Below are 26,542 nucleotides of genomic sequence, written 5' to 3'. Positions count from 1 at the left end.
TCCCAAACTGGCTGTGGGAGCTCAGCTGCTGCCCCCAGTGATTGGGATTGCCCCAGACCTCAGCCCAGGTGAACCAAATGTTGGGAATCCAGGAAGAACCCAAAGCCCAGGACACCTCAAAACCTGGATGCTCCGAAACACAATCTAAGATCTCCTTTCCCAGGAAAACAAGGGAAAGGAATGATTCCAGCCAGGGAGAAGGGCCTCTGTCAGAAACAATTCCAGGCATTGACTCAGGGCCTGGAAAATGTCACTCAGCAGGATCAGCAGTGTGGGAATGCTGGGGATTTATCTGAATTCCAGCAATCCAAACAATATCACTGGCAGGAGGAATATGAACATTCCTTGTGGGAAACTGAGGCACAGAGAAGCAGGAGTTGCCTCCCAGCACAAGTGCCCAGGGAGCCTGATCTGCTTTAAAATGAGATTATTCCTCGTGCAAGGCAATTATAGCCCAGTTTCTTTTGGGAATCAGACCCTGCTCCAGGATCTCCATAAAAAGCTGTGGGTTTTAACCCCCAATTCATGTAAAAATCTCATCCCCAACCACTCCTGCCTCACCTTCCCTGTGGATTTGATGACATCAGGTACAGGCACATTCCCAGGGGGAGGGAAAAGGAGGAAAACTTTGCTTGTTGGGATGAATCAGGAGAAAATCCCACCCTCATTTCTTATTAATAAATGACCATTTATTAATGGTTTTTATTCACCAAATGCTCCAATATTCCCAATAAACAGGAAATTTCTCACTTTCTCCAAGATTAATGAAGAAACTCACAGATTAAACACAGGTGGGGTGAAATCTCCCAATCATACAGCTTTTTGGGGTATTTTTGTGTCATCCCTGAGCCAGGGAGCCCTTTGTGTGCTCAGCCAGGGAAGGGAAACAAGGAACACAATCCCTGCTTCAGAGGAATTGTGTCCCTTGAGCACAAAGGGAAGAACAAAGGGAAGGGATGGGGACAAGGAATTCCTGGTGCCAAGCAGGGGCAGCCCCAGAGATAAGGGAGCAGCTGCAGAGATCAATCCTGGATCCAAACCTGGATCCAATCCTGAATCCAATCCTGGATCCAGGGCCCTTCCAGGCTCAGGGAGGAGAATTCTTCACTCTGGGCTCTGTTTTTTCCAGCTGTGATTTATCCAGAGCAAACATCCCAGCAGGTGATCCCATGGGTGCTCCTGCCTCCCCCACACTGCTGTTCCCAGGATAGAGGAGTGGAGCAGCCCTGCAGCCATGGATGTGTCCAGGGAAAGATCCTGGTTCCCAAAGGAGCCCAAAATCAGGCTCTGACATCCCAAAGAGCAGCCACAGCCCTGCTGGATCCCACAGCAGAGCATGGAAAGGGCATTTTTCCAGCCCCCCAGGCTGTGGAATGATCCACACTGCCCTCGTTTTCCCAAAATCTCACATCCATGGATATCGATGGATATTGGGCCATGAGCATCAGCTCAGCTATGCTCCTGGGAAATGACAAACTGGACAAGAGGGAATGCTAGAGGAGGTTTAGGTTGGATATCAGGAGAAATTCCTTCCTGGAAAGGGCTGTCCAGCCCTGGGGAACAGTTGGAATCTGGTGATCTTACAGGTCTTTTCCAGCCTTAAGGATCCTCGGATTCCAGGATTCTCCCTGCTCCTGGAGCAGTCCAAACGCAATGTTTTGTCAGATTTTTACCAGATTGTATACAAAGATCCCAAACTACACCTTAACCCGAGTCTGGATTTTACGGAGCAAATAATACCAGATTCCCAACTCCAGAGAGTGAAAACTTAGGAATTCTCCCCAGGTCCACATGGAAGCTATTCTGCCAAGCACAGCCCACCTGCAGGGTCCAGCTCTCTCTGACTACTAGGAATCTTGGATATGATCAGATACTGGGAAGAAGTTCTTCCCTGTAAGTGTGGGGAGGCCCTGGAATGGATTTCCCAGACAATCTGTGGCTTCTCCATCCCTGGAGGTGTCCAAGGCCAGGCTGGACAGAGCTTGGAGCAGCCTGGGATACTGGGAGGTGTCCCTGCCCATGGTGGGGGTAGAATGGGATGGTATTTGAGGCTCCTTCCCACCCAAATCATTCCATGATTTTCCAGCTCCCTGATCTCATTCCTGCTCTCCCTTGGCTCTGCAGGAAATGGAGGAGCTGCTGACGGAAATCAAGGACATTTCCGTGGTGCTGGGAATCGATAGCTGTTCCCGGCCGGACCTGGGCAGGATCGTGGAGGATGTCAGGGCTCAGTACGAGGCTCTGGCCCTGCGGAGCTGGGAGGAGGCTGAGGCTCTCACCAGGAGGAAGGTACCAGATCCCTGCTCTGTGCCGGGAGAGGCAGGGGAAGGACAGGGAGGGATCGGCCTGGAAACAGCCTGATCAGCAGGATGGGAGGGAGGGGCTGCACCTGGGGATGAAGGGAGGGATGAGGTGTTACCCCAGTTCAGCTCTGGACAGGAAATCTGGGGTTTGTTACTCTGCACCCTCCATGCTGGAGAAATCCAGGACATCTCCCAGTGGAGGTGGAAATGTCCTTCCAGCAGTCCAAAGAGCCAGAATGGCACTGATCCCAGGAGCCAGGTGAGCCTGGCATAGAGAGGACAGGAACGAGCCCCAAATCTTTCCCCAAGTAATCCAGGTAACCCCAGGGAACATCTGGGTGATCCCAGGGCACCCCTGCTCCCTCTCTCTGCAGCTCACCGACAGCAGCTCCCCGTCCAGCTCCTTCGGGGCACACCTCCTCGACAGCCGGCGGGAAATCGCAGATCTCAACATCCGCATCCAGAAACTGCGCTCCTGCATCGTGTCCCAGAAAAGCCAGGTGTGTCCTGGGATGGGAATAACGGGGCAGGTGTCCCCTGGGGTGGGATAATGGGGCAGATGTGTCCCATGGGATGGGATAACAGGGCAGGTGACCCCTGGAGTGGGAATAACGGGATAGGTGTGTCCTGGGGTGGGATAATGGGACAAGCATGTGTGGATGGGAACAACTGGACAGGTATGTCCCCTGGGGTGGGAAAACAGGGCAGGTATGGAATTCCCCACCCAGAGTCCCCTCAGCTCCCTCTCCCGTGTCCCAGTGCCTGTACCTGGAGGAGCACATCCGTGAGGCTGGCGAGCAGGGCGAGGGGACACTCCGGGACGCCAAGGCCAAGGTGGCCGGGCTGGAGGAGGCTCTGCAGCGCAGCCGGGAGCACATGGCTCACCTGGTCAAGGAGTACCAGGAGCTCATGAACATCAAACTGGCCCTGGATGTGGAGATCCTCACCTACAGGAAGCTCATGGAAGGGGAGGAGATCAGGTGAGCTGGGATTCCTCTGGGATTCCTCCGCCTCAGGTGGGGAAGAGATGCAGCAGGACACCTGTGGGGATGGAGACATCTTGGAATCATGGAATGCTTTGGGATGGACACCCTGTCCAGGGACACCTCCCACAGGCAGGGAACACCTCCCAAAGCCCAGCTTGCCCAAATCCCGAGTTCTGAGTCAGCTGCTGAAGGTTTGGTCAAAGAAGGAACAAACGCCGATGGTTCCCAGCAGTTCAATCCCATTTCTTGCTCCCCAGGCTGAGGTTCCAGACCTTCTCCAGGTGCTTTGCCCAGGGGCTGTTGAAGCCCTTCCTGGTCCAACCACACCCTTGATCCTACCACAATCCCACTCCTCCAGGCCAAATTCCAGGGGCTAATTCTCAGGGGGAGCTTAAGCCACATCCTCACACTGTGCTTCCCTTCCAGCATGGAGCAGCCCATCCCTGCCATCATCAGCACCTTCCACTCCCGGCCCAGGCCCCGTAAGTGCTTTGATCCCTCTGACCCAGGAAATCAGGGAATGGATGGATGGAATGGTTTTAACCTCCCCTGTTCTCCCGCAGTTGCCACCAGCACCCTGCGGAATTCCCGGCTGTTTGCCCGGGGCTCAGGGGACACGGAGCCCAGCGGTGGCACCAGGGGGACTCTGGCCAGCGGGACTCGCTCCAAGCTCAGCTCAGGGGCTCTCCAGGATTGTTCCTAGGAGAATGGGATGAACATGGATCCAAGGCACCTGGGAAGCTCTTCTGCTGAACTCCTGAACTCCAGCCCCAGTCGAGGGATGAAGGATCAGGATCCTCTCCAGGCTGTTCCCTGCCTTTCCACCATCCCAGTTCACAGCTCTGTTCCCAGTTACTGCAGGAACCAGCCCAGGACTTTAGGGATTCTCCCCTTCCCTTCAGCTGCCTTCCCAGGGCTCCTTTCCCAGGGGATTTGCAGTCACCCCTTGGAATGTGGCTGGCAGGAGGGAAGTGTCCCTACCCAGTTTTAGCAGCTGCCATCAGTCCCATTCCTGGTGTTGCCAAACCCTCTCCCTGCTCCCAGGGTGATCCCTGATGGGATTTCCAAGGAAAGCACCACCCAGCTTTCCCCACCGGGGGAGAGGGAGGGAAACAACCCCAGGGATGGATTTGTCACCTGGATTATCAGATCCGGTGACATCCTGGGGGACCCTCGGCCACCTCAGGGTATTTCCCTGCCTTTGGGGAGCACCTCATTCCTTCACCAAAGCTAAAATGCCTCAAAACTCCGATTTCCATAATACCTCCCTCTCTCCAGGCTCTCCAAACTCCACACAGCAGTTCCAGCTCCTAAAATTGGGATATTGGCTCCTATTTAACTGCACTGGGAACAGCCCGGTTTGGCTTGGGAAGGAACCTCAAAGCTCATCCCACCCCTGGCATGGGACACCTCCCACTGTCCCAGGCTGCTCCAAGCCCTGTCCAACCTGGCCTGGGACACTTCAGGGATCCAGCTGCAGCTTCTCTGGGAAATCCATTCCAGGGCCTCGCTGCCCTCACAGGGAGGAATTTCCCTCCTAAAATCAAATCCAAATCCTCCCTCTTCCAGCCTAAAGCTGGAAAACGCCTTTACCTTTATATTTATTGACCTCAGCTTGTACCCAACCCAGCTGCCCCACTGGCCAATCCTGATCCTGGTGCTCCAGAGCTCCTGGAGCAACCCTGGAAGTGCCACAGCACAGCCATTCCTGCAGCCTCTTCCCACCCTCACCCAGAATCCTGCAGTATTTCCTGTCCTGGCTCCAGCCACTGCCACACAGCCCCCCAGATTCCCAGATTCTGGGTCCCCATTCCCATAGGATAGGAAGCACAGCTCTGGCTCGCGGGTTTGGCTGTTACAATAAAGTTCTGTCACTCAGAATCCATCGTGTCCTTGGTTTTCTCCCAGCTTCCCACCGCAGGCTCTGGAGCAGCAGCTCCTTCCCAGCAGAAATCACCTGAGGCTCTGGCTCAGCCCTGGCAGCCAGTGAGGCTGGAATTGCTTCCCAGGGCTTGGCTTGGGCACTTCCCTGGGATGAAGGACATGGAGCAGGATCCAAGGGCTTGGGGACAGGATTTTGGGAATGATGGGCCAACACTCAGCACTGCTCAGCCTCCCCTTCCCAAACTCCTGTGCCTCTCCAAAGGGGAATTCCTGCCCACCTGGCACCCCATTTCCCTGCAGCCCCTCATTCCAGAAGTGCCCTTTGGGATCACAGGGGTTTTTTAGCGCTCCTTGATCCCCAAAGGGATTTCCCTTGGAGATCCAAACCAGACCAGGCTCCCTGAGGTACCCAAATTTGGGAGCAGCTCTGCTGTTTGCTGCTCACCTGGGAGATGCTGAACCTTTCCAGGGTCAACTTCCCCAACTGCTCCTGCCCCTCTCCAGAGGGGAATTCCTGCACACCTGGCCCAGGTCCATCCTGGGCACCTGCATTTCCCTGTGCCTCTCATTCCAGAGGTGCCCTTTTGGATCACAGATGGTCCCTGTTTCCCTGGGGGATCCAAAGCAGCCCAGGAGCCCCAGTGTGCCAGAGGACCCAAAATTGGGAGCAGCTCTCTTCATCCAGGGCAGAGCATGGGAGACAGAGGGTGGGAAGGACATGAGTCAGAGGAATGAGTTCAGTGCAGTTTCCCAGCCTGGCAGGATGAGGCAGGGGTGGCTCTGGCAGCTCCCAGACATCCAAACTGGGGGGGTTCTGGAGGCTGGGGGGCCCGGGGGGGCTGGGGCTCAGCAGGGACATTCCCACTGCTTTCCCTCCCTGACATTGGATTTTGGGGATTTTTTGCCGTTTCGGATTTACCACAGGATGGGGAGAGATCCCTGAGGCCACAGCAGGGGACTGAGGGTTGGTTTGGGATTTGGGATTTGGCTGCATTCCTGGGCTCAGCTCCCGATTCTGGGACACGGGAGGGACACAACAGACCTGACCCAGCATCCCACTGCTCCCAACCTCAATTCTCATCGCCCCACTCAATTCCCACTGCTCCCAGCTCAGTTCCCACTGCCCAGCTCCCCATGGCACAGGGAGTGAGTCCATCCAGCAGAATTCCTGCCCTTTGTTAACAGGAGCTGAGCTAGGATGATCCATGGCTTTGGGACACCCATCCTGCCCCCTCCACCATCCCTCCCTCAGTAGGGTTCAGCCTCTTCCTCAGGGCAAATTCCCATTGCTCTTCTTATCCCAGAGTCACAACCAACCCCAACTCCAGCTGTAAATTCCCCAGGGAATTGCTGCAGGTTCCAGGCAGCACCATCAGCTCAGGATCACCCCAAAAAAATCCCTATCCCAGCGCTTCAAAAAAGGTCCTGGCTGCACCCACTGTCAATCTGGAATTAGATTTACCTTTTTAGGGATAGAATAGGAAAAAAAGGGGGAAACAGAGAAGAATGCAGTGGTGAGGGGCAGCCCCAGAAAGTGCCAGGATTGTCACCTCCCTGTTTTTGGCTCAAAATGCCTCAAAATCCCACCTGGCTGCTTCCTACAGACTCGAAGTATCCTAAATTTGTGGAGGGGTTGATGGAAAAACTCGGGTTTTATGGAAAAAGGGATGTTTGTGGGAGAGGTGGATGGGGTTTGGGAGGGCTGAGGTGTTGCTCACCTTCTCAGATTCATGTGAAAAATGGATCAGGGCCTGAGGATTGCTGGGAAAACCAGGGGGAAAAGAGTTAGGGAGGGTAATTAACTAATAAATGAGATAATTACCGCCATTCCCCCATTTATGGCTCAATAATGGCATTTCACGGCCAATTCCAGTGCTGCCCTCCAATCAGCCACCCCTGGGGTCCCGGGGCACATTCCCCACGGGGATTTGGGAGCTGCTGGGGGCATCTGCGGGATCAAGGGATGTTTATCCCTCTTATCTGCCAGGCCACTCCGGAATCCACGGCAGAACCTCCTCCAGGCTACTCTGTATCAGCTCCAGCCGCTCCCAGGGATGATCCCATGGAGCCTTTCCAGGACTGGACACGTCTGCTGTCCCGGGGATTTGGGACTGAGACATCCCAGGGATGATCGATCCGGGTGCTGGGAGGAGGCCGAGGGGATTTCGGGAAGAGCAGCAAGAAACATTCCCTGCTCAGGGCTGGAGCTTCGCGAGCTCCGCAGGGAGCAACACACCTGGAGAGCCAGCCGCGAGCTCCGCGCGCCCTCTGCCGGGCAGGTGCTGCCACTGCAGCGCCTCCCAAATCCCAAACAAGTCCTGCATTTCTTCCACAGCCTCCAGAGACAGGGAAACGGCACCGAGGGAATCCTAAAGGGGATCGTAAAGGGGATCCGAAAGGGGATCCGATCCTAAAGGGGATCCAGCTGTGGCTGCCCGATCCCTGGCCAGTTTGGACAGGGCGTGGAGCACCCTGGGACAGTGGGAGCTCTCTCTGCCCACGGCACTGGGTGCTTTAAGGTCCCTTCCCACCTGAACCATTCCATGATTCTGTGATCCCAAAGGGTGTTTCTCACCCACCAGGAGCTCCCATCCAGGTGGGAATGAGGCCTGGGATCCAGCCTGGCTGTTCCATTGCACCCAGACGGGCTGCCCCTCCTTCCTGCAGAGCCCCTGACACCTGGAATCAACTCTGGGAAGGTGATTCAGCTCCCAAGGTGAGGAGCTCATCCCTCCATCCAATCCCACCTGGACAGGGGCTCGATCTGCCACCTTCCCCTCCCTGGGTTCAAGTAATCCAGGAGTCTCTGGCTCATTGTGCTGCCAGTCCCTCTCTGAAATATCCCTGGATTTTCTCTGACTACACTTTTGTATCTTCCAAAGGCCAAATCCCCCAGGAAAACACCCGAAATGTCTTCATCAGGGGACAAACCCTGTCACCACCTGGAATCTCAGCTCTCAGCCCCTCTGCTCCCCAGCACACAGCTGCAGTGGCAGCATTCCTGGTCCTCCCACTTCTCCTTCCTTTCCCAGTGGATTTAGGCATGCAGCCCTGGTCTGGAAGCAGTCAGGCCTTTTCCCAGTCCTTCCAGAGCACAGGGTCTGGAGAAATCTGGCACCAGCCGAGCTCCTGCTCAGCACTGCAGGGGAGCAAAAATCCCCCAGCATGTCCCATGGGGTTAAATGTGTGGGAAGGGAGATGGAAATATCGTGGCATGGCGAACAGATGGCCTGGAGCTCCCAGTTCAGCTCCAAACCCAGTTTAATCCACCCATCCCAGTTCTCCCACAGCTGCTCCCCCAGTGCCAGCCAACCCCTGCAGTGATTCCATGGAACAGCAGCAAGAAGGTGGATGCTCCAGGCCTGGCACAGCCCTTTCCAGGGATGGAAGTGATCAGCTACTGGGAGAAGGAACTCCCCCAGTCTCAGAAAAGACAAGGGTTGGATATCCCTTTCCTGCACCAGCCTGGCCCAAACCATGCCTCACTTTCCTGGCTTTTTTCACCTGCAGCCTCAGGCAGGATGGAATTCAGGGGGGATAATTTTGTTTTCCTAATGAAATGCTCCAGGACAGAGCAGGGAAGGGCTCAGCAGGGATTTGTCCCTGTCCCTGTCCCTCTCCCCGGGCTCCAGGGGATCTCCAGCCCCACCCTGGGTGCCCCCATGGCCTGGCGGAGCCCAAACCCCTCCGGGAGCCCCAAACCCCTGGCTGGCTGCAAACAAACCCCAGGGAGGAGGGCGGAGAGAGGCAGCCCTGCCCATCGGCCCATCCCGGGGGAGCGGCCGGCGCTGCTCCGTGCCCGTATAAGGCCAGGTTGGGCTCTGCCGGCCCAATCCGGGCAGGGATGGAACACCTGAGCTCAGCCCCGCCCCGGCCCCGCCCAGGTGAGCCGAGCTGAGCTCCGCTCGCCCTACACGGGGGGGCCGCGGCTGAGCTCCTCCCCAGCTGTGTCCGCTGGGAACTGCGCGCTGGGAAAAGAGCCCCAGAGGCCCCAGGGTGGCCACGCTGGTCCAGCTGCAAGGCTGGGTGGCACTTTTCCCTCCCCCACTGCCAGCCGTTCTCCAGCCGGGAGCTGGGACAGCTCTGCCTGTGTCCTGCGGCCAGCCTGGTGCTGGGATTGGGATTCACCCTCCCTGAGCCCAGTTGGGATTGACCTCCCTGAGCCTGGATGGGTTGGGATCGGGATTCACCACCCTGTGCCCAGCTGGGATCACAATTCACCTCCCTGAGCCCAGCTGGGACTGCGATTGGGATTCACTTCCCTGCGTCTGGCCGGTATTGGGATTTGGATTCATCCCACTGTGCCCAGAAGGGATTGGGATTCACCCCCATGAGCCTGGATAGGATTGGGATTGAGATTGGGATTCACCCTTCCTGAGCCCAGATGGGATTGGGATTCCTGTCCCCAGCGTCCCAAGCCCTGCTCTGTCTGATCTCAGGATCTGGGGTGCTCCAGGAGCAGGAATCCCAGGAGCAGGAATCCCAGCAGCCCCAGCATGTGGCAGCACCAGCTGCTCCTGGCCAGGGACTCCCAATCCTGGCACTGGGGTCTGGTGACCCTGCCTGGGCAGGGGGTGATCAGGTGATCCCCAGAGATCCTTTACAACCCCAAGTGTTCTGGGATCACAGGATCTCCCCTGGATCCCAGCCTCAAGGTGCCACCAGCCCAGGGGGACACAGGACGTCCCTGTCCCTGTGCCCTGACTGTGCACAGCCCGGCCTGGCCAGCCCCGGAATTGGGGACAAACCAGAGTTCCCTTGTTGTGGTGCCAGGCCAGGCCCTGCCGAGGTGCGGGAGCAGTGCCAGCCCAGCCGCGGGGCTGGGAGTGCCCCAGGTGCCACCTCCGGGACTGGGAACTCACAGCTGCTCTGCCCCGGCCCCGCCCTGCCCCAGTTCCTGCCCCAATTCCAGCCCCATTCCAGCCAGGGAAGCACGAGCCCCCAGAATGTGGGGTTTGCCCGAATTTCCACCTGCACAGACCCCCGAGCCCGGGTGGGACAGGGCAGGGGCAGCAGCCTGGCTTTGGACATTGCAGGAAACATTTCCAGCTCCCCTCGTGCTCCCTCGGCACTGAGCTCCTGCTCCAGTGCCTTCCCTTCCCTTCCCACACATCCAAACCTGCTCCCCTGGGGCTCGGGGGACTTTCTCCCTCTCACAACTCCTGGACAGGAGGGTGATGTCAGGATCTGCTCTCACGACAAATGAAAACTACCTGGAGTTGCATCAGGGAAGATTTAAGTTTGATTTAGGAAAAATTCCTCATTTCAAGAGTTGTAAAACACTGGAAGGGGCTGTGCAGGGTAGAGTTGCCATCTCTGGCAGTGTCCAGAACTGTGTGGCACCTGGGGACACAGCCAGGGGTGGCTGGGGTGGTGCTGGCTTGATGGTTGGATCTGAGGCTCTCTGAGGGTTCTTCCACCTGAACAATTCCATGGTTTGTGGACAGCAGCGACCAGAGGTGGTTCCTGGGGTTTGCAGTTGGGCTCAGCTTGCTGTCCCTGCTCCCTTCAGGCACTGAACAGCAGCCCCAGCCCAGACCTTCCTCTCCAGGAACAGCCAGGGCCTGTGGGGTTGGAGAAGGAAGGAGCCCAGGGCACAGCAGAGGTTCCCCCTGGGGACACAGGGATGGCTTAGGCCTGGACATCCTGGAATCATGGAATGGTCTGGGCTGAGGGACCTCAAAGCTCATCTCAGGGACACCTCCCACTGTCCCAGGCTGCTCCAAGCCCTGTCCAGCCTGGCCTGGGACACTTCCAGGGATGGGGCAGCCACAGAGAAATCCATTCCAGGGCCTCACCACCCTCAGAGGAAGGAATTCCTTCCCAATATCCCATCCATCCCTGCTCTCGATCAGAGGGAAACCATTCCCTGTGTCCTGTCACTCCAGGCCTTGTCCCAAGTCCCTCTCCAGCTCTCCTGGAGCCCTTTAGGCACTGGCAGGAGCTCCAAGATGTCTTCTCCAGGCTCTGCTCCCTCCCAGCCCCATGGATCTGTCTGATGCACAAATTCGCCAAGAACCTCAGGGAGTTAGGATCCACAGAGGGATCTGGGACAGTGCCCTGTGTCCATGGAGCAATCTGGGGATCCAGGGCAGTGTCCATGTCCATGGAGGGGTTAGGAAGATCCAGATCCATGGAAGGATTGTCCATGGAGGGGCCCAGGGGGAGCAGAAAAGCCCCAGCTCAGCAGGGAAAGGAGCTCGCAGGGCTGCTCCTGGCACAGCCCCTGGACGGGCGCCAGGAATTCACAATGGGAACTGAGCTCAGCCGCTCCTGCCGGGACCTGCCGTGTTTGCAAGGCTTGGGGCACACCCAGAAATTCAGGGCTTCGGAAAAAAACCCTCAGCACCTGGGCAGGGCGGGGGCAGGGAGAGGAGGAACCACTTCAGAGCTGAGGAATCCCAGGTGACTCAGGCGCTGACGCAGGAAGCAAACAGGGATGGTGGGAAGAGGGTCGGGCAGCCCTGCAAGGGTTCTGGGGGTCAGGCAGCCCCTCTGCCCTGCGTGCCTAGGGAGACTTGGACCGGCACAGCTCATGGAATGTCTGCAGCAGCAGCAAAGCTGCTCCAAGCACTTCCCAACTTGCCAATACCCAACTCAAAACCAGCTCCAAGGGCCCCAAAATTTCCTTTGTCCCAGCGTTCCTCAGGCTGGTGAAATCCCAGTGCTGCACTAAGAGCTGCCCCTGCCCACAGAGAGTCAGTTTTGGAAAAAAAAAAGGATATAAAACACCAATGAAAACTTCATTTCCAATGCCTCCAAAGCCTCATCATGGAGCCAAAGGGATCTGTCACTTCCTCTGTGCAGGAGGAGGGAAGTAGGGATGGAGGATCCCATCACCACCAAAAGATTTGGAGCCCTTGGGGGGTTTTGGGGGTTGGAATTGCGAGGAAAGGAGTAAAACAGCCCCAGTTCAGCGCCTTGGCTGTGGATCCACTCTGGGTTTACATCCCTGCCTGGCACAAGGGGTAAATCCAGCATTCCCTCAGCATTCCCTGGGTAATTTCACCAGAGTAACTGATCTGCACCCGTTGATCTCCCAGTGGTGACACTGGTTTGTCAGGACAGTATGGAATCCCAGTTGATCCCCCAGCATTCCCAGTGGTGACATTGGTTTAAATCCCAGTTCCTGAAGTCAGGACCTCATGGAATCCCAACTGCTCTCCTGATTGAAAGCAACAACAGAAAACCCTCAACTACTGGGACCCCAAACCCAGACTAAACCAGGGGGAACAAATCCAAATATCTGGATCACAAGGCACCCAAAAAATCCCAGAGTTCATTTAGCCTTGGATTTGCCATGGGGAATCTGAAATTCCAGAGCATGAGACGTTTCCCCTCTTTGGAGCCCCCATGGGATCAGCCCTGTCTGAGCTCCCCCGGCCTGGTTTTGGGGAGCACAGATGGAGTCTCTGGATGAAGGGCTGGCCTCCCTCCATCCCTGCTCCCGGCAGTTCCCGACAGCAGCTCCTGCACAGCCCACACCCACGGGACATGCTCCGACCTGCGCGGAGTTCGGGATCGGCTCTCGCGGATGGATCCACCCATGCCCGGCCCTGGCGGGAGCTCTGCACTTACACAACACAGGGAAAGGCTTGGGCAGATCCTGGGGATCCCACCTGGACCGTGGGAAGGAATCCAGGGGTTGGCAGGACTGAATTCCAACACAAACTGCCCGAGTGTCCCCCAGGAATGGGAATTCTCAGCTTGCTGGAAGCTCCTCGGCCCACCTTGAGAGAAGGAAGGAGCAACTCAGGGCTTTGTTCTTGGCTTTGTAAACCAGGCCTCCAGTGGCTCCAGCCCCTGCTCTGGATAAAATCCCAGTACACAACTGGGAATTGCCTTTGGACTGCTCATCCCATTCCTCACTTCATCCTGGGAAGGGGCAGCATTGCCACCTCTCCTTCCCAAAGCTGAGCTGTTCCAACCAGGAAAGAGCCTTGAATTCCACACTCAGGCAAAGAGCCCCTCAGCAGCTCCCTGTGCTCAGCCATCCCACATTCCCAACTCAGGCCAAGAACCCTCCAGCTGCTCCTGTGCTCAGCCATCTCGGTGCTCCAGCTGCACATGGAAAAGGCAGGAGCAGCACAGACACACTCATGGTGTTCCCGAGGCTCTCCAAAACAAACAACTCGGTTTTTCATTGTTGTTTTGGATCAGGAGAGCAGCTGGGATTCCATGAGGTCCTGACTTAGGAACTGGGACTTAAACCAGTGTCACCACTGGGAATGCTGGGGGATCAACTGGGATCCCAAGGCCAGGCTGGACAGGGCTTGGAACAACCTGGGCTATGGAAGGTGTCAGGAATGGGATGAGCTGTAAGGTCCCTTCCCATCCAGACCATCCTGGGGTTCTGAGACCAACCAGGTGTACCTCAATTGGGAATTGACAGAGATTGACAACCCCTCCCTGCCAGCTCAAACCCAGAATTCCAGCTCCAGCACAAATGGGATGAATCCCTGTGGATTCTGTGGGATTTGGGCCCCTTTAACATCTCCTTTGTGCCAATTCCTGTGTGTTTTACTCCAAACTGGGAGTTTTTTACCAACCATCCCAACCACGCTAGGAATGGGGTGGGGATGTTTTGACAGGGAGTCCTGGATCACGTCCAGATCCCACCCAGCTCCCTCCTCTCACCTCTCCCTGCTCCCGACGTGCTCAGCTCCGAGTGTCAAGAGACTGGAATTTGAGAGAAAACAGACTCGGGGAGCAAACACTGCCCAGAGCAGGGGGAAATCCAGGGATATCAGGATCACACACACATCCCTGCGTGCGGGAATGGAACATGTGGGGCTAAACCTGCAGCTGTAAAACACACCTGGGGGAGCATCCCTGAATCCCACCTGTGTGGGAGCAACTCTAAATCCCACCCGTGTGGGAGAATCCCTGCAAATCCGGGTGCACGTCGCTGTTTTCAGTAAGGATCCTGGCGTTCCTCAGCTGCTGCTGCACCTGGCTGGGAAAGGCGCTCGGGAGGCTCCGCCCGGCCCCGAGGCAGCTTTGGGAGCCGCTGTGGGTGCGTCCCTGGAGCCTCCCGAGCTGCCATCCCTCTGATCCTCCCGCGTCCCTGCCCTGGGCTGGGAACGCCGCGGCTCAGGCTCCAAGCCGCTTTCCCCGGGTTTCGCACAGGAGGCAAATCCTGGCGGTGCGAAGCTCCCACATCAGCACCTTGGCAGGTGCTGAGCTTTCCCGGCCATCCCGGCACAGCAATGCCAAGGCCAGGGAAGGGGCAGGGGGTCCTGGGGGCTGTGGAGGTGCCCAGCTCCTGCTCCAGCATTCCTGAGCTCCCTTTGGACGTGTTGGACTGGATGATCCCAACCTCGGTGACTCCATGATTCCACCATCTCCTGCCCCTTCCCTCTCCCCCATCCTGCTCATTGCCACCTCCAATCCCCCCCAGATCACCTGGTTTTCCACCCAGAACCACAGTTCAGGTGCCCAGGGAAGGCAGTTCCTGTGATGGGGAAAAGGGGACTTTTGCCTGTCCTGCCACCAACCAACCCTGGATTTCTGTGCTGGGACATCCAGAGAGTCACCACAGAGAGAGGCTGCGATAAGCCACTTGCTGTGATCTCCCTCTGAGGGATCTCGTGGCTCCTCTGGGCTCCCCAAAGCCTGGCAGACCCCTGGGATGATCCTGCACAAGGTGTTCCCTCAGGGATCAGCAGATTCAGTGCCCCCAGCCCTGCACACGAAATCAGAGTCCAAAGGAACCAAGCTCTGCATCACCCAACTGGGGCCATCCTCGGGGTATTTCCCAGGGAACAGGGGCACAATCATGGAATCCCAGAAAGAGCTGGATTGGGAGGGACCTGGAAGCTTCCAGGGCTCTCTGGAACCTCCGTGTGCTCTGTCCCATCCTCTGCTCCATGTCCACACCCCCCACTGGATCAGAGGCTTTTTGGGCATTTCCACTCTCACAAAAACATTCCTTCACCTTCCAACTCTGTAAATCCTTCAAAATCCTTACAACTCTTCCTCTGAAGCCTGGAGGAGAACCAGCCCAGCTCCACCATGGAGTGCAGATCCTCCAGCTCCTCACCAAGCCTTTCCTGGCTGAGCCTGTCCCGTGTGAGTCAGCGCCGCACAACGCCCGAGTCAGCACTTCCCACAAACCAGCTGGAGCTGCGCCTGGAAAAACGCAGCCACATCCCCAGCGAGGGGACCCGCCGGGACCTGCCGGGCTGGCAATGGCACCGGGAATGTGCTCGGAGCAGCGGGAATGTGCTGGTGACAGCAGCTGGAGAAACGAGGGGCAGGAGAGAACAGGGTGCAGCTCCACCTCCCCCCGAGGCACAGAGCCCTGTTTGGGACATGTTGGAGTCTCCTGGGAAACCTGGAGCTGGCCCAGGCCTGGCCTTCCCTTCTCCCACAGGCCAGGGAAAGCTGCTTGGGCCACGGGAATCCCCTGGGTGGGATTTACACTGAGGTTCTCCAGGTCAGGGAGGATTCCCAGAAGGGAGCTTGGGAAGGCTCGGCCAGGAGGAACCCCAGGAATGGCTGGTTGGATTCCCAGGCCTCATCCACAGTTAGCCAAACTCCGGTGAGATTCCCACTTCCAGCCTCAATCCTCAGGAGAATGGAGCTCATCAACACAAGGCCCAGGAGGTTCTGCAGGAATATTTGATTCCCAAACCTCATCCACACTCAAAGCTCAGGAGATACTCCAGGAACATCTAGTTTGATTCCCAGGTCTCACCCGTCACTCCTTTCCTCCCTCCCTCCTCTCCAAAGCAGCTCCCAGGCTCACAAATCCCGTGGGATCCCTGTTCCCCCTCACTGAGCCTTTTCCACTCAAAATCTTCCCTGCACATTCCTGTGCTCCCAGGTGCAACCCCTCTGCTCTCTCCTGGATTTCCCAGGGAAACCTGGACACTTTTCCCACCTGCCCTGAGCACAAGTTGTCCTGGAAGAAGCCAAACCAGAATTCCCCCAGGTGTGATAAGGCTGTGTGGAAAAGGAGCCTTCCCAGCTCCCCATGGCTGCCCCCATCCAAGGACAAGGCTGTCAACAGTCAGGATCCACAATGGGATTGGGGCAAACCAAAGGCAGCTCTCAGGGATTCATCCTGTGGGAATTCTGAAAGGACCGAGCCCCACCTGTGTGGAGGTTTGTGGTGGAATGTGGTGCAGCTCCTGCTCCAGGGGTTGGGGACAGGAAATCCTTCAGGATCTGCCCCAGTTATCCACCAGGAGCAGGCACTGGCCAGGCAGGGAATGTCCAGCCAGGTAACCCAGTGGTCACTCCTGCAAATCATTCCCAGGAGATCCATGAGCCCTGGACAGAAGCCACCCACATTCCTGAAGAGCCCTAACAATTTCCCAGTGCCTCTAATTCCCTTGTGTCCATGCACTGGTCAGCCTCCAGAGAGACCTACACAAGACATTCCTGCCTGGGGTGAAGACAGAGCAGCTCCCTGGGGCTTTTTGGGGAAGATATTCCATATTTATAGATATTTGTTAGAGATTAGGAGAAATCCCTTCCTGGAAAGGGCTGTCCAGCCCTGCCACAGCTGCCCAGGGCAGGGGCAGAATCACCATCCCTGGAGGTGTGCAAGGAATGTGTGGATGTGGCACTTGGGGACACAGTCAGGGGTGACCTTGGTGGTGCTGGGTTGGACTTGATGATCTCCAAGGGCTTTTCCAGCCCAGACAATTCCATGATTCCCTCTCAGGCCATGTCACCTGCTCTGAAGGGACACCAAGACTAGCTGGATTAGAGGAATTTTTCCCATAAAACCTTCACCCTCCTGTCTGCCTTCCTCACACAAGGAGTAGGAATTCTGCCCAAAAATGCCTGCAAGGATCTCTTCCCTCACTGCAGCCCCTTCACAGAGCTTTTCCCAGCACCATCTCACAGATCCATGGAATGGTTTGGGTGGGAAAGGACATTAAAGCCGATCCAGTGCCACCCCTGCCATGGGCAAGGACACCTCCCACTATCTCAGGGTGCTCCAGCCTGGCCTTGGACACTTCCAGGGATCCAGGGCCAGCCACAGCTTCTCTGGGAAATCCATTCTAGGGCCTCACTGCCCTCACAGGGAGGAATTCCTTCCCAATATCCCATCTCTCCCTGCCCTCTGGCACTGGGAAGCCATTCCCTGTGTCCTGTCCCTCCATCCCTTGTCCCCAGTCCCTCTGCAGCTCTCCTGGAGCTCCTTTAAGCACTGGCAGGAGCTCCAAGGTCTCCCTGGATCCTTCTCTTCTCCAGATGAACACCCCCAGCTCTCCCAATCTGGCTCCAGAGGGGCTCCAGCCTCTGAGTTTGAGCTGAGAGTGCCTGGAGCAGGGATGTCCAGCAGGCATGTCCAGCAGGCATGTCCAGCAGGCATGTCCAGCACTGATGTTCCCAGATTAATGGAGAGGAGCAGACAGAGCTGGGCCACGCAGGGCTGGCAGGTTCAGGAGCCTCCCTGTTCCCTCCCTGCTCCCTGTGTTTGATCCACGAGGATGCCAGGAGCTGCTTTGATGTGTCAGCCTGGCAGCAGGGCCTGTCCCAGCACGACTGCTCCTGCATTCCTGGGGAACAAAACTGCTGCTCAGCAGCTTCCCGAGGCTGAGACTGACCCTGGGGCACAGCAGGAACACTGAGGGACCACTAAGCATCAGTCCTTCCCAGAGAAGAGACAGGAATTACCACCCAACAATCCAGCAGAATGGGCAATTCTGGGATCCTGGAGCATCCCATCCCATCAGATCCCTGACCCACCTAATGAAGGGATTTAATCAGTTATCCACCGTGTGTCCTGCCATGGGAACATGGGTCAGATCCCTCCTCAGCTGCCCTGCTCCACAGCAGGGTCCCCACACCAGTTTAGTTCCTCAGAACTTTCTCACTCCCAATAAAACCGGTTCTGTCGCTCCGGGGAGGATCCAAGGACGGAGCGCCTTTGTCAAACATCAGGATAAAATTCCAGGGGGCTGATAAGAAACTTTTTATGATCCTAATTGAACTGGGATTGTCTGGTCAGAAGAGATAAGGTCTGAGAGCATTTTGTATTTCCTGGAAGCAGATCCCCACTCAGGATCACAACTCCAGCCCCTTCCAGTGGGCACAGATCCGAGGCAACAAGGACAATCCAAATTAACTCACTTGAGCCTGAGCTGGGAAGAAATGGTGGCAAAGATTATGTCCAAGATGATCCAAGGGAATTTTGTGCTAAGGGAGCAAACAAACCTCGCTCAGTTTGCTCCATAAGTGAGTAAAATGGGAAACCTGAGGTGTTGCAATGAAATCCCAAAGAGGGATTGAGGAGTTCAATGGTGGGAGAAGCTTCCACACGTGATGGATCCATGTGTCTTCTCCACCAGGGCCAGGGAGACTGAAACTAAGCCTTGGAGACTCCAAGGGACCTTTCCCACCTGGAAATTAAACCTGAGAGTCCATGGCCAAGGCACTTCCATTTCCAGAAATGATAGTCCAAGGAATGGAGCAGCCAAACCTTCAGATCCCCTGAGCCAAACGCTCCCTGTAGGTAACCCAAGGGAGCAGAACCTGCCTGCAGCATCTCATGGATTCCTGGAATGGTTTGGGTGGAAGGGACCTTAAAATCCATCCCATCCCACCCCAGCCATGGGCAGGGACATCTCCCACTGCCCCAGGCTGCTCCCAGCCCTGTCCAACCTGGTCTTGGACACTTCCAGGGATGTCCAGAGTGACCCCAGACTCACCCTTGGATTTGTGCTTGATTTTCCCACCAAGATCTCACCAGGGCTCTGCTCCCTCCCCAGTCTAACCTTTGCCCCAGAACTAGTGACACTGGGAGGGAAAAGCCAAACTCCCCAAGTGTGTCTGGGTTGGGATTGCTCTTTTCCCAGCTCTCCAGAATCAGATTCCCAGATTTCCACAGGTTGCTACCTCTCCCTTTTCTCCTGTAATTCCAAAGTGACAGGAGGAGCAAGAAGGAACCTGCCCTGAGCTGAGCCAAGGAAATCCAAACCTCTGCCCTGGACCTGCAGGGACAAGTTCCTGGGCCCAGCAAGCTGCTTCCAACTCCTGGCTCCTGAACTGGAGCCCTCCAGTCCTGTGCTGCTTGCATTAAACTGGAAGTTGAAATAATCCATTTTTAGCCATGTTCCCAGTTGGAAATCACGGAATGGCCTGGGTGGGAAGGGACATTAAAGCCCATCCAGTGCCACCCCTGCCGTGGGCAGGGACACCTCCCAGGGTGCTCCAAAACCCCATCCAACCTGGCCTTGGACACTTCCAGGGATGGGGCAGCCATGAATTAACATTAACAGAATTATCCTTCGTTTTCCCAGCCAGGAGTTCCCAGGGGTTGGAGCTTCTCATCCCTCACTGAGCACCAAAGACAAACACAGCTGAACCAACTCTCCAAGGAAGCCTTTTATGGATTTGATGCAGCTCTGGTTTGGAGATCCCCTGTGGGGAATTGTGATTCCATTTGCTAAAGTCCAGCCCAATTCTAGGAGGAAGGAACATGCAGAAACTTCTAAATGTGATAAATTTGGGAAGTAGAGAATGAAAACCTGGATGAGCTCTGGGAAAGGGACTGGTGGGGGAACTCATCCCTTCCAGAGCCAGGGTGGGGAGTGGGAAGGAATCACAACTGAGCTGAGGAGTGTGAAGAATTTCTTCTTCTCCAGGGGCTCAGGAAAAGGCAGCCATGGAAATGGCACAATGAGCAGAGAATCATGGAATGGCTCAGGTTGGAAAAACCCTCTGAGATCATGGAGTCCAACTATCCCCCAGCACAGCCAGGTCACCCCGACCTTGTCCCCAAGTGCCACCTCCACAGGGCTGTGAAATCCCTGCAGGGATGGGGATTCCCTCTCCAGCTGTGTCCCAAAGTCCTGCATGAGGGAGGGAGCAGCCTGAGGACATTTGGTGCTCTCAGGTCATTTCCTCAGGCCACTCTCCAGCTGCTGCCTTGGCCCCACAGTTCCACCCTCCATTTTTCCCTGGGAATGTGTCACCCAACACAGCAATCTGGGAGACAGCAAAGTGTCCCTTAGCAGGAGTGACACTTGAGTGGCACATGAGTGACAGGAAAGAGAAATCCAAAAGAAAAATAAAAAAGGATCTCATCGACTCCAACCCAATCCTACTTCCTCCAAGCGCTGCAGAACCACCTGGAAAGTGGAAGCTCCAAGGTCTGAATTCTGATACTTCAGCTCCCCTGCCTCGATTTTTCCATGCTAGGAAGGAATGACCTCCCCACAGCACAGGGGAGGCTTAACGAGTCCCAGCACTTTGCAGAGGACTAATTAATCCCTGCAGGGATTATTGGGAACAGGGCACAGCTCTGAGCCCAGGATCCAGCTCAGCTCCTCAAGCTTTGCCATCCCAAAAATGCTGTGCAACCAAGATTCCCTATCAGGGAACCAAACCCATTCTGGGGATGGAAAAACTGAGGCCAAGTGGGTTGGAGCCTGAGAACAATTCCAAAATTCAGAGCTCAGGAGCTTCCCGAGGCACAGCCAGGTGCTCCCTCAGCAGCAGCCACCCCTGGGATCAAGGACATCCCTGTCCTGCCCTGCTCCAGGTGTCCCCAATCCTGCCAGGGTGACCAAGCCCAGGAGTCCCTCAAGGAAACCAAGTCAGGCTGTCCAGAGCAGCTGTGGCTCATCCTTGGCAGTGTCCAAGGCCAGGCTGGACAGGGCTTGGAGCAGCCTGGGACAGTGGGAGGTGTCCCTGCCCATGGCAGGGCTGGGATGGGATATTTACAGTCCCTTCCCACCCAAACCATTCCCTGACTCCAGGATCTCCATTCCCCTCTCACCATTCCCTCACCAAGGAACAATGCCCAACTTTGCTGCTGTCCCAGGAGCAGCAGTGTGTTTAACCCCCAGCTGGAATTTCCCTCTGTCCCACTCTCAGGAAAACTGGGAACACATTTTAGCCACATGGGAAAGGCAGAGTGTTAAAAATACACAGAATTCTTCAGATCCTTACTGCAGCTATGATCCATGGGATCTCCTCCAGGCTCTCGCTGTATCCCAGAGCTGCTCCCACCTCTCCTGTCCCAATGCCTTCCTGGAAAGCTGGAGCACGGAGCTGAAAGGAAAGTGAAAGGGATTTTTCCTGCTCTCTGCTGAAGGACTGACTCCATCTTGAGCTCTGCATTATCCTGGGATCACAGAACCATGAAATTGCCCAGGTTGGAAAAGCCCTCAGAGATGATCGAGTGCAACCATCAACACAGCACCCCCTTGGTCGCCCCTCACTGTCCCCACTGCCACTGCCACACTTTTCTGGGACACTCCCAGGGATGGGGACTCCCCCACTGCCCTGGGCAGTGCTTTACAACCTTTTCCATGAAGGAATTTTCTCCATATCCAACCTAAACCTCCCCTGGCACAACTTGAGGCCATTTTTCCCTTGTTCCCTGGGAGGAGATCCCAACCCCCACCCAGCTCCACCCTCCAGGTGGAGGGAATTTGGGAATCCAGGGAATTTGGGAGAGGGAGAAGTTCCCCCCCAGAGCATGCTTTTCTGCAGGCTGAGCACAGGGATTTGTTTTGACCATTCTGAGCCATATTTGTGGCAAAACCCAAAGGATTTGTTTGTGCTAAAGCAAAGCAGAGGGAATTTTGGAGCTGGGCCATTCCTGAGCCGCTGGGACAGAACTGTATCAGCAATTCCAAAGTCCAGGAATGAGAGATAAGGAGCCATCGTGCAGTTACAAGCATGGACAGCATGGAAAAGCTGGAAAAATAGGAATTATCAACTCCATCCTACACTCTTCCCTGAAGCAGCAGCCCAGGAGAATTCCCCAGGCCCATCCTGGGGGATTCCCAGTAAATAAGGAACATGAGCCAGGGTCTCTCTGAAGGAGAAGATCCTCCCAGCTGGGTGCAGGGACAGCAATTTGGGATGCACCTTCCTAGCAACTCTTCCTAGAATTTTTCACAGGGAAGCACGAAAACACCAAAATGAAAAGGAAAGGGAGGAATTCTTCCCCCCTTTAACTGGGAACAGGGACAGGCTTGGTTCAGAAACATTTCAAAGGTGAAAGAAAACAGCACCAAATATTGACACAAGAGAAGGGAAACATTCCAGGGGGGAAGGGTGTGGGATGTACGATCCTCCAGTGCCCCCAGCAGCACGGCTGGGAAAGAGCAGCTGAGCAGGAGGAAAGGGGAGGAAAACACAGCAAGAGCGACACCCCTGGGAGTTAGCAGAGCTTCCCCAGAGCTCCCGGAATGTCAGGGAGCTGCTCAGTTCCCGAAGGGATTCATGTGCTGCAGGAGCTGCAGGGTCCCCGTGGAAATTGCATTTATGTGAAGAGCCTCTAAGCTTTCCCGTGACCCTGCTCAGCACCCTGAAACACATGGAATCATGGAATGGTTGGGGTGGGAAGGGAGCTTAAATCCATCCCATCCCATCCCATCCCATCCCATCCCATCCCATCCCATCCCATCCCATCCCATCCCTGCCATGGCAGGGACACCTTCTGCTATCCCAGAGTTCTCCAAGCCCCATCCAGCCAGGCCTTGGACACTTCCAGGGATGGGGCAGCCACAGGAAAATCCATCCCAGGGCCTCCCCACCCTCACAGCCAGGAATTCCTTCCAAATATCCCATCTCTCCCTGCCCTCTGGCACTGGGAAGCCATTCCCTGTGTCCTGTCCCTCCATCCCTTGTCCCCAGTCTCTCTCCAACTCTCCTGGAGCTCCTTTGGGCACTGGTGGGAGCTTTGAGGTCTCCCTTCCCTTCCCTTCCCTTCCCTTCCCTTCCCTTCCCTTCCCTTCCCTTCCCTTCCCTTCCCTTCCCTTCCCTTCCCTTCCCTTCCCTTCCCTTCCCTTCCCTTCCCTTCCCTTCCCTTCCCTTCCCTTCCCTTCCCTTCCCTTCCCTTCCCTTCCCTTCCCTTCCCTTCCCTTCCCTTCCCTTCCCTTCCCTTCCCTTCCCTTCCCTTCCCTTCCCCAGACTGATCCACACGGTTGCTTTTCCCCTCCACTCTCCCTGCAGGAGGAAATAAGGAATTCCCAGTGAGGACAAAGACAGTCCATCCAGGTTTTCCCCATCCCTGCTCACCTGGGCAGGAACAGCGACACTCGAGCACCTCCTGGAGGTGACACCTGCTCTCGCTCTGGAATGGAGCTCCCCTGGAACACCCTGGGCTTCCCACACTCCCACCAGAGCAAGGAAAACTGGAAGTACAACAGAATTACCAGCTCAGTTCCCTGGGACTGCTCAGGTGCTGAAAAGAACAGGAATAAAAACAGGATTAAAAACCCCAACACGGAATTTAGGATTAAAGTCAGTGATTTTTATTCCAAGGATATTATTCCCAGAAGCACTCACTGCTAGGGATGAACCCCTGTAAGGAGAGGTGAGCTAGCAGTGCCAGGTTCAGGGAGGGGATTGTCCTGCAGGTACCTCACCTCAGTCCTGGGGGCATTTTTGGGTGGATTTTGGGAAAGGCTCCTCATCCAGAGGGTGTTCAGGCACTGGTATGGCTCCCCAGGGAATGGTCACAGCCCCAAGAAGCCAGAGCTCAGGGTGCTGGGATTTTGGGGTGTCCTGGACCAGGAGTTGAAGTTGATGATCCCTGGGGGTTCCTTCCAACTTCGGATGTTCCATGACTCTGTGATCCTTACAGGTGCCTTTCAGCTCTGGATATTCCATGATTCTGGAGGTCAGGGAATGTTTGGACAACTTGGGCATTAGGATTTTGGGATTAGTGGGATTTTCTGGGGATATCCTGTGCAGGTCCAGGAGCTGGACTCAAGAATCCTTGTGGGGCCCTTCCAGTCAGGAAATTCTACATTCCCTTGTAAAGTTCCCTGTTAATCCAGGGAGTATTCCTGATACACATGGAAAGCCCTGTAGGAACTTGGATTCCTCAAGCACTTCCTCAACCAACCTCAGACCCCCCAAAATTGGTTCAAACTGTCCCAAAAAATCAGTCCCAGACATTCCTTGCCTCAGATTCCCAAGGAAGTCAAGGTCTGGTCCCAACAGGGATTTAGGAATTCCCAGATCTGCCTCCTCGCCCATGAATCCATGGATGTGAGAGGCCATTCCTCAGCGGGAGCCCTCGGGATGGGCACTGGTAGATTTGAAGAGCAGCAGACTCCTGTCCCAGCTGGTGCTCCCGAAGGAGCAGACGAGCTCCATGGCACACTGCTGGGTCAGGATGCGGGTGATGCTCTCAGCCATGTCACCGTTGATCTGCAGCGATCGGAAATGCTCGAAGTCATCCCTGCCCAGCCTGCGCAGCCGGCGTGCAGCCGCCCTGTAGCACTTCCAGGGCTGCGGCTCCACCAGCAGGAAGGTGCACAGGGAGGCCAGCAGGGCCAGGAACTCCAGCAGGCCCCTGTCACCGTGGTTCAGGTGGATCCACATGGTGACGGACATGCAGAAGCCGATGTCAAAGGAGGAGCGGCCGAAGCGCTGCAGGTAGGAGCTCAGGAATGGCTCCCTGGCCCCGGAATCCATGATGTCCAGGCTGGCAAAAGAGATGGATGCAGGGAAGGGGCTGCTCTGCTGGGCCCTCTGGATCAGCTCGGGATCGATGTCGCAGCACAGCAGCTTCAGCTCCTTCCCGGCTCCCGGTGGCTCCGGGCTGGAATTGCTCTCCTGGAGCCCCAGGAGGTGCCGGTAGAGAGCCACGCTGAGCTCCTGCGGGAGGAAAACTGGGATTCAGGAGACTGAGCCACACACCTGGGATCTCACTCATGGCACCTCCTTGGAGCTTCCCCTCCATGAGGTTCCAATCTGACCAAGATCCTCCCTCTCTGCAGCAAAACCATCCCGGGAGCCCTGAGTGCCTGGAGCAGAGCCTGGATCCCCCACAGCTGGGGCCTGCTCCAAAAACCAGGGATTCATGGAATGCTCTGGGCTGGAGGAACTCAGCTCATCCCCTTCCAGCCCCACGTGGGACACCTTCCATCAGACCAGGTGGCTCCAAGCCCCTGCAATTCCAGGGTCCCTGCTCTGGAATCTCTTTCCGCAGTGCATCCTGATGGAAAGTGAATTAATCTTTAATTAAAGGAGATTCTATGGAGCTGCTGGAGCCGCAGGCACAGGACAGGCTGGGAATGTCCTCTGGTGGTGACAGGTGACTGCCCTGCCCCACAGGATCACCTGGAATGGGATCTAGGACTATCCTTTAGGCAGTGCCTCGGGGGAATTCCAAACCCCAGGAACGCTGGGATTGTCCCAGCAAGGGGGTTTCAGATGGGATCAGGTGAGGCCACACCTGGATCTGGGGCAGTTTGGGGTTCCCAGGGCAGGACTCTGAGGGACTGGAATGTGTCTGGAGCTGGGAAAGGGCTGGAGCACCAGAAGGAGCTGGAGAATTCCTGAGGAAGCTGGGGGAGCTCATGTGGGACCTCTTTGCTCTCCAGCCAATCAAGAGGTGGAGCCAGGCAGGGTCAGGATCTGATCCCAGGGAAAGGATGAGAGGAAGTGGATTCCAGGGGAGGTCTAAGTTGGATTTTAGGGAAAATTCCTCATGGAAAGGGCTGTCCAGCCCTGGGCCAGGATGTCCAGGGAAGGGGGAATCCCCATTCCTGGAGGGATTTAACAGATCCACAACAATGTTTCTTCCCAGAGTTCCCAGTCTGCCTCACTCCTCCCAGCATCCCATGGAACAACTGTCCCAGTGTTCCCAGTCCTCCCTCCAACACCCTCAGCACTGCCTGCCCCAGTCTCCCCAGTCTCTCCCAGTGCTCTCCACCAGTGTCCCCCACCGTTCCCACCTGCCTCCCCTGGCTCCTTCATCTCTCCCATATCCCTGCCTTTCCCAGTATTCCCAGTTTGTCCCATTGCCCTCCTCCCAGGCCTTCGTTCCCCGCCAGTGCTCCCAGTCTGCACCACTCCAGACCAGTGCCTCATCCCGAGCCTTTTCCATGGGCTGGATTGTCCCCCAGTGCCCCCCAGTCTGTCCCAGTGTCAACCCGTGCTCCCCACCAGTGATCCCCAATCTGCCCATTACCTCCCCAACCTGCCCCAGTATCCCCAATGCCCCCCCCAGTACCTCCCAGTCTGCCCCAGTATCCCCAGTACGAGGGGACTCCCCGTCTGCCCCACTATCCCCAGTACCTCCCAGTCTGTCCCAGTACCCCCAGTGCCCCCACCAGTACCCCACACCAGTACCTCCCAGTCTGCCCCAGTGCCCCCAGGACCCCAAACCGGTGTCTCCCCAGTTCTCTCCACCCCGTCTCCCCAGCCGCCCGCGCCGCCCCCTCACCCCGGAGTTGCAGCCCACATCGAGCCCCAGCAGCGGGCGGGCGGCCGCGGGGAAGAGGCTGCGCAGGAGCCCTTGGGGCAGGAGGCTGACGCGGCCCTCGGGCGGGTGGAACCGCGAATAGTTGGGGAAGTTGCCGTAGGGAGCCGCGCCGGGCTCGGGGCCGCGGCTGGCCCTGCCGATGGGCGCCGCCATGTTCCCGGTGCGCACCG

General features: G+C 56.4%; 2 protein-coding genes and 2 long non-coding RNA genes across 8 annotated transcripts in view; 2 read left to right on the top strand and 2 right to left on the bottom strand.

Moving 5' to 3' along the window:
* Positions 1-5,170, top strand: part of LOC146425977 (uncharacterized) — a 100,117-nt gene extending 94,947 nt beyond the window's left edge. Inside the window, exon 2 of the long non-coding RNA XR_014846349.1 lies at positions 4,812-5,170. This is a non-coding gene — a long non-coding RNA (uncharacterized LOC146425977). The remainder of the gene's footprint in view (positions 1-4,811) is intronic.
* Positions 1-5,170, top strand: part of LOC146425976 (keratin, type II cytoskeletal 80-like) — a 15,515-nt gene extending 10,345 nt beyond the window's left edge. The window contains exons 5-9 of the mRNA XM_085041146.1: positions 2,125-2,289; positions 2,678-2,803; positions 3,063-3,283; positions 3,716-3,771; positions 3,853-5,170. Of these exons, the coding sequence (XP_084897272.1) occupies positions 2,125-2,289; positions 2,678-2,803; positions 3,063-3,283; positions 3,716-3,771; positions 3,853-3,992 (708 nt within the window). The 3' untranslated portion in view covers positions 3,993-5,170. The remainder of the gene's footprint in view (positions 1-2,124; positions 2,290-2,677; positions 2,804-3,062; positions 3,284-3,715; positions 3,772-3,852) is intronic.
* The window catches only part of LOC146425972 (uncharacterized), a 68,544-nt gene continuing 42,669 nt past the window's right edge, over positions 668-26,542 (bottom strand). Inside the window, exon 2 of the long non-coding RNA XR_014846350.1 lies at positions 668-4,699. This is a non-coding gene — a long non-coding RNA (uncharacterized LOC146425972). The remainder of the gene's footprint in view (positions 4,700-26,542) is intronic.
* Positions 668-26,542, bottom strand: BCDIN3D (BCDIN3 domain containing RNA methyltransferase). 5 transcript variants are annotated; one of them, XR_014846348.1, is made up of 6 exons: positions 26,334-26,542; positions 23,521-24,760; positions 23,171-23,336; positions 21,875-22,457; positions 21,089-21,190; positions 668-3,344 (listed from the first exon to the last, which is right to left on the bottom strand). XR_014846348.1 is itself a non-coding variant. In XM_085041154.1 (2 exons), exons 1-2 carry the CDS (start codon positions 26,523-26,525, stop codon positions 24,164-24,166), a joined length of 789 nt encoding a protein of 262 aa, XP_084897280.1. In that variant the 5' UTR covers positions 26,526-26,542; the 3' UTR covers positions 23,384-24,163. The 5 variants fall into 5 exon arrangements, 1 of the variants encoding a protein (XP_084897280.1); XR_014846345.1 differs by having other exon boundaries at positions 21,089-22,457; XR_014846347.1 differs by lacking the exon at positions 21,875-22,457.

The sequence above is a fragment of the Lichenostomus cassidix genome, chromosome 29 (assembly GCF_008360975.1).
Source record: "Lichenostomus cassidix isolate B80296 chromosome 29, HeHo_3.0, whole genome shotgun sequence".
Classification (NCBI taxonomy): Eukaryota; Metazoa; Chordata; class Aves; order Passeriformes; family Meliphagidae; genus Lichenostomus; species Lichenostomus cassidix.
This window is presented reverse-complemented; position numbering and strand designations above follow the sequence as displayed.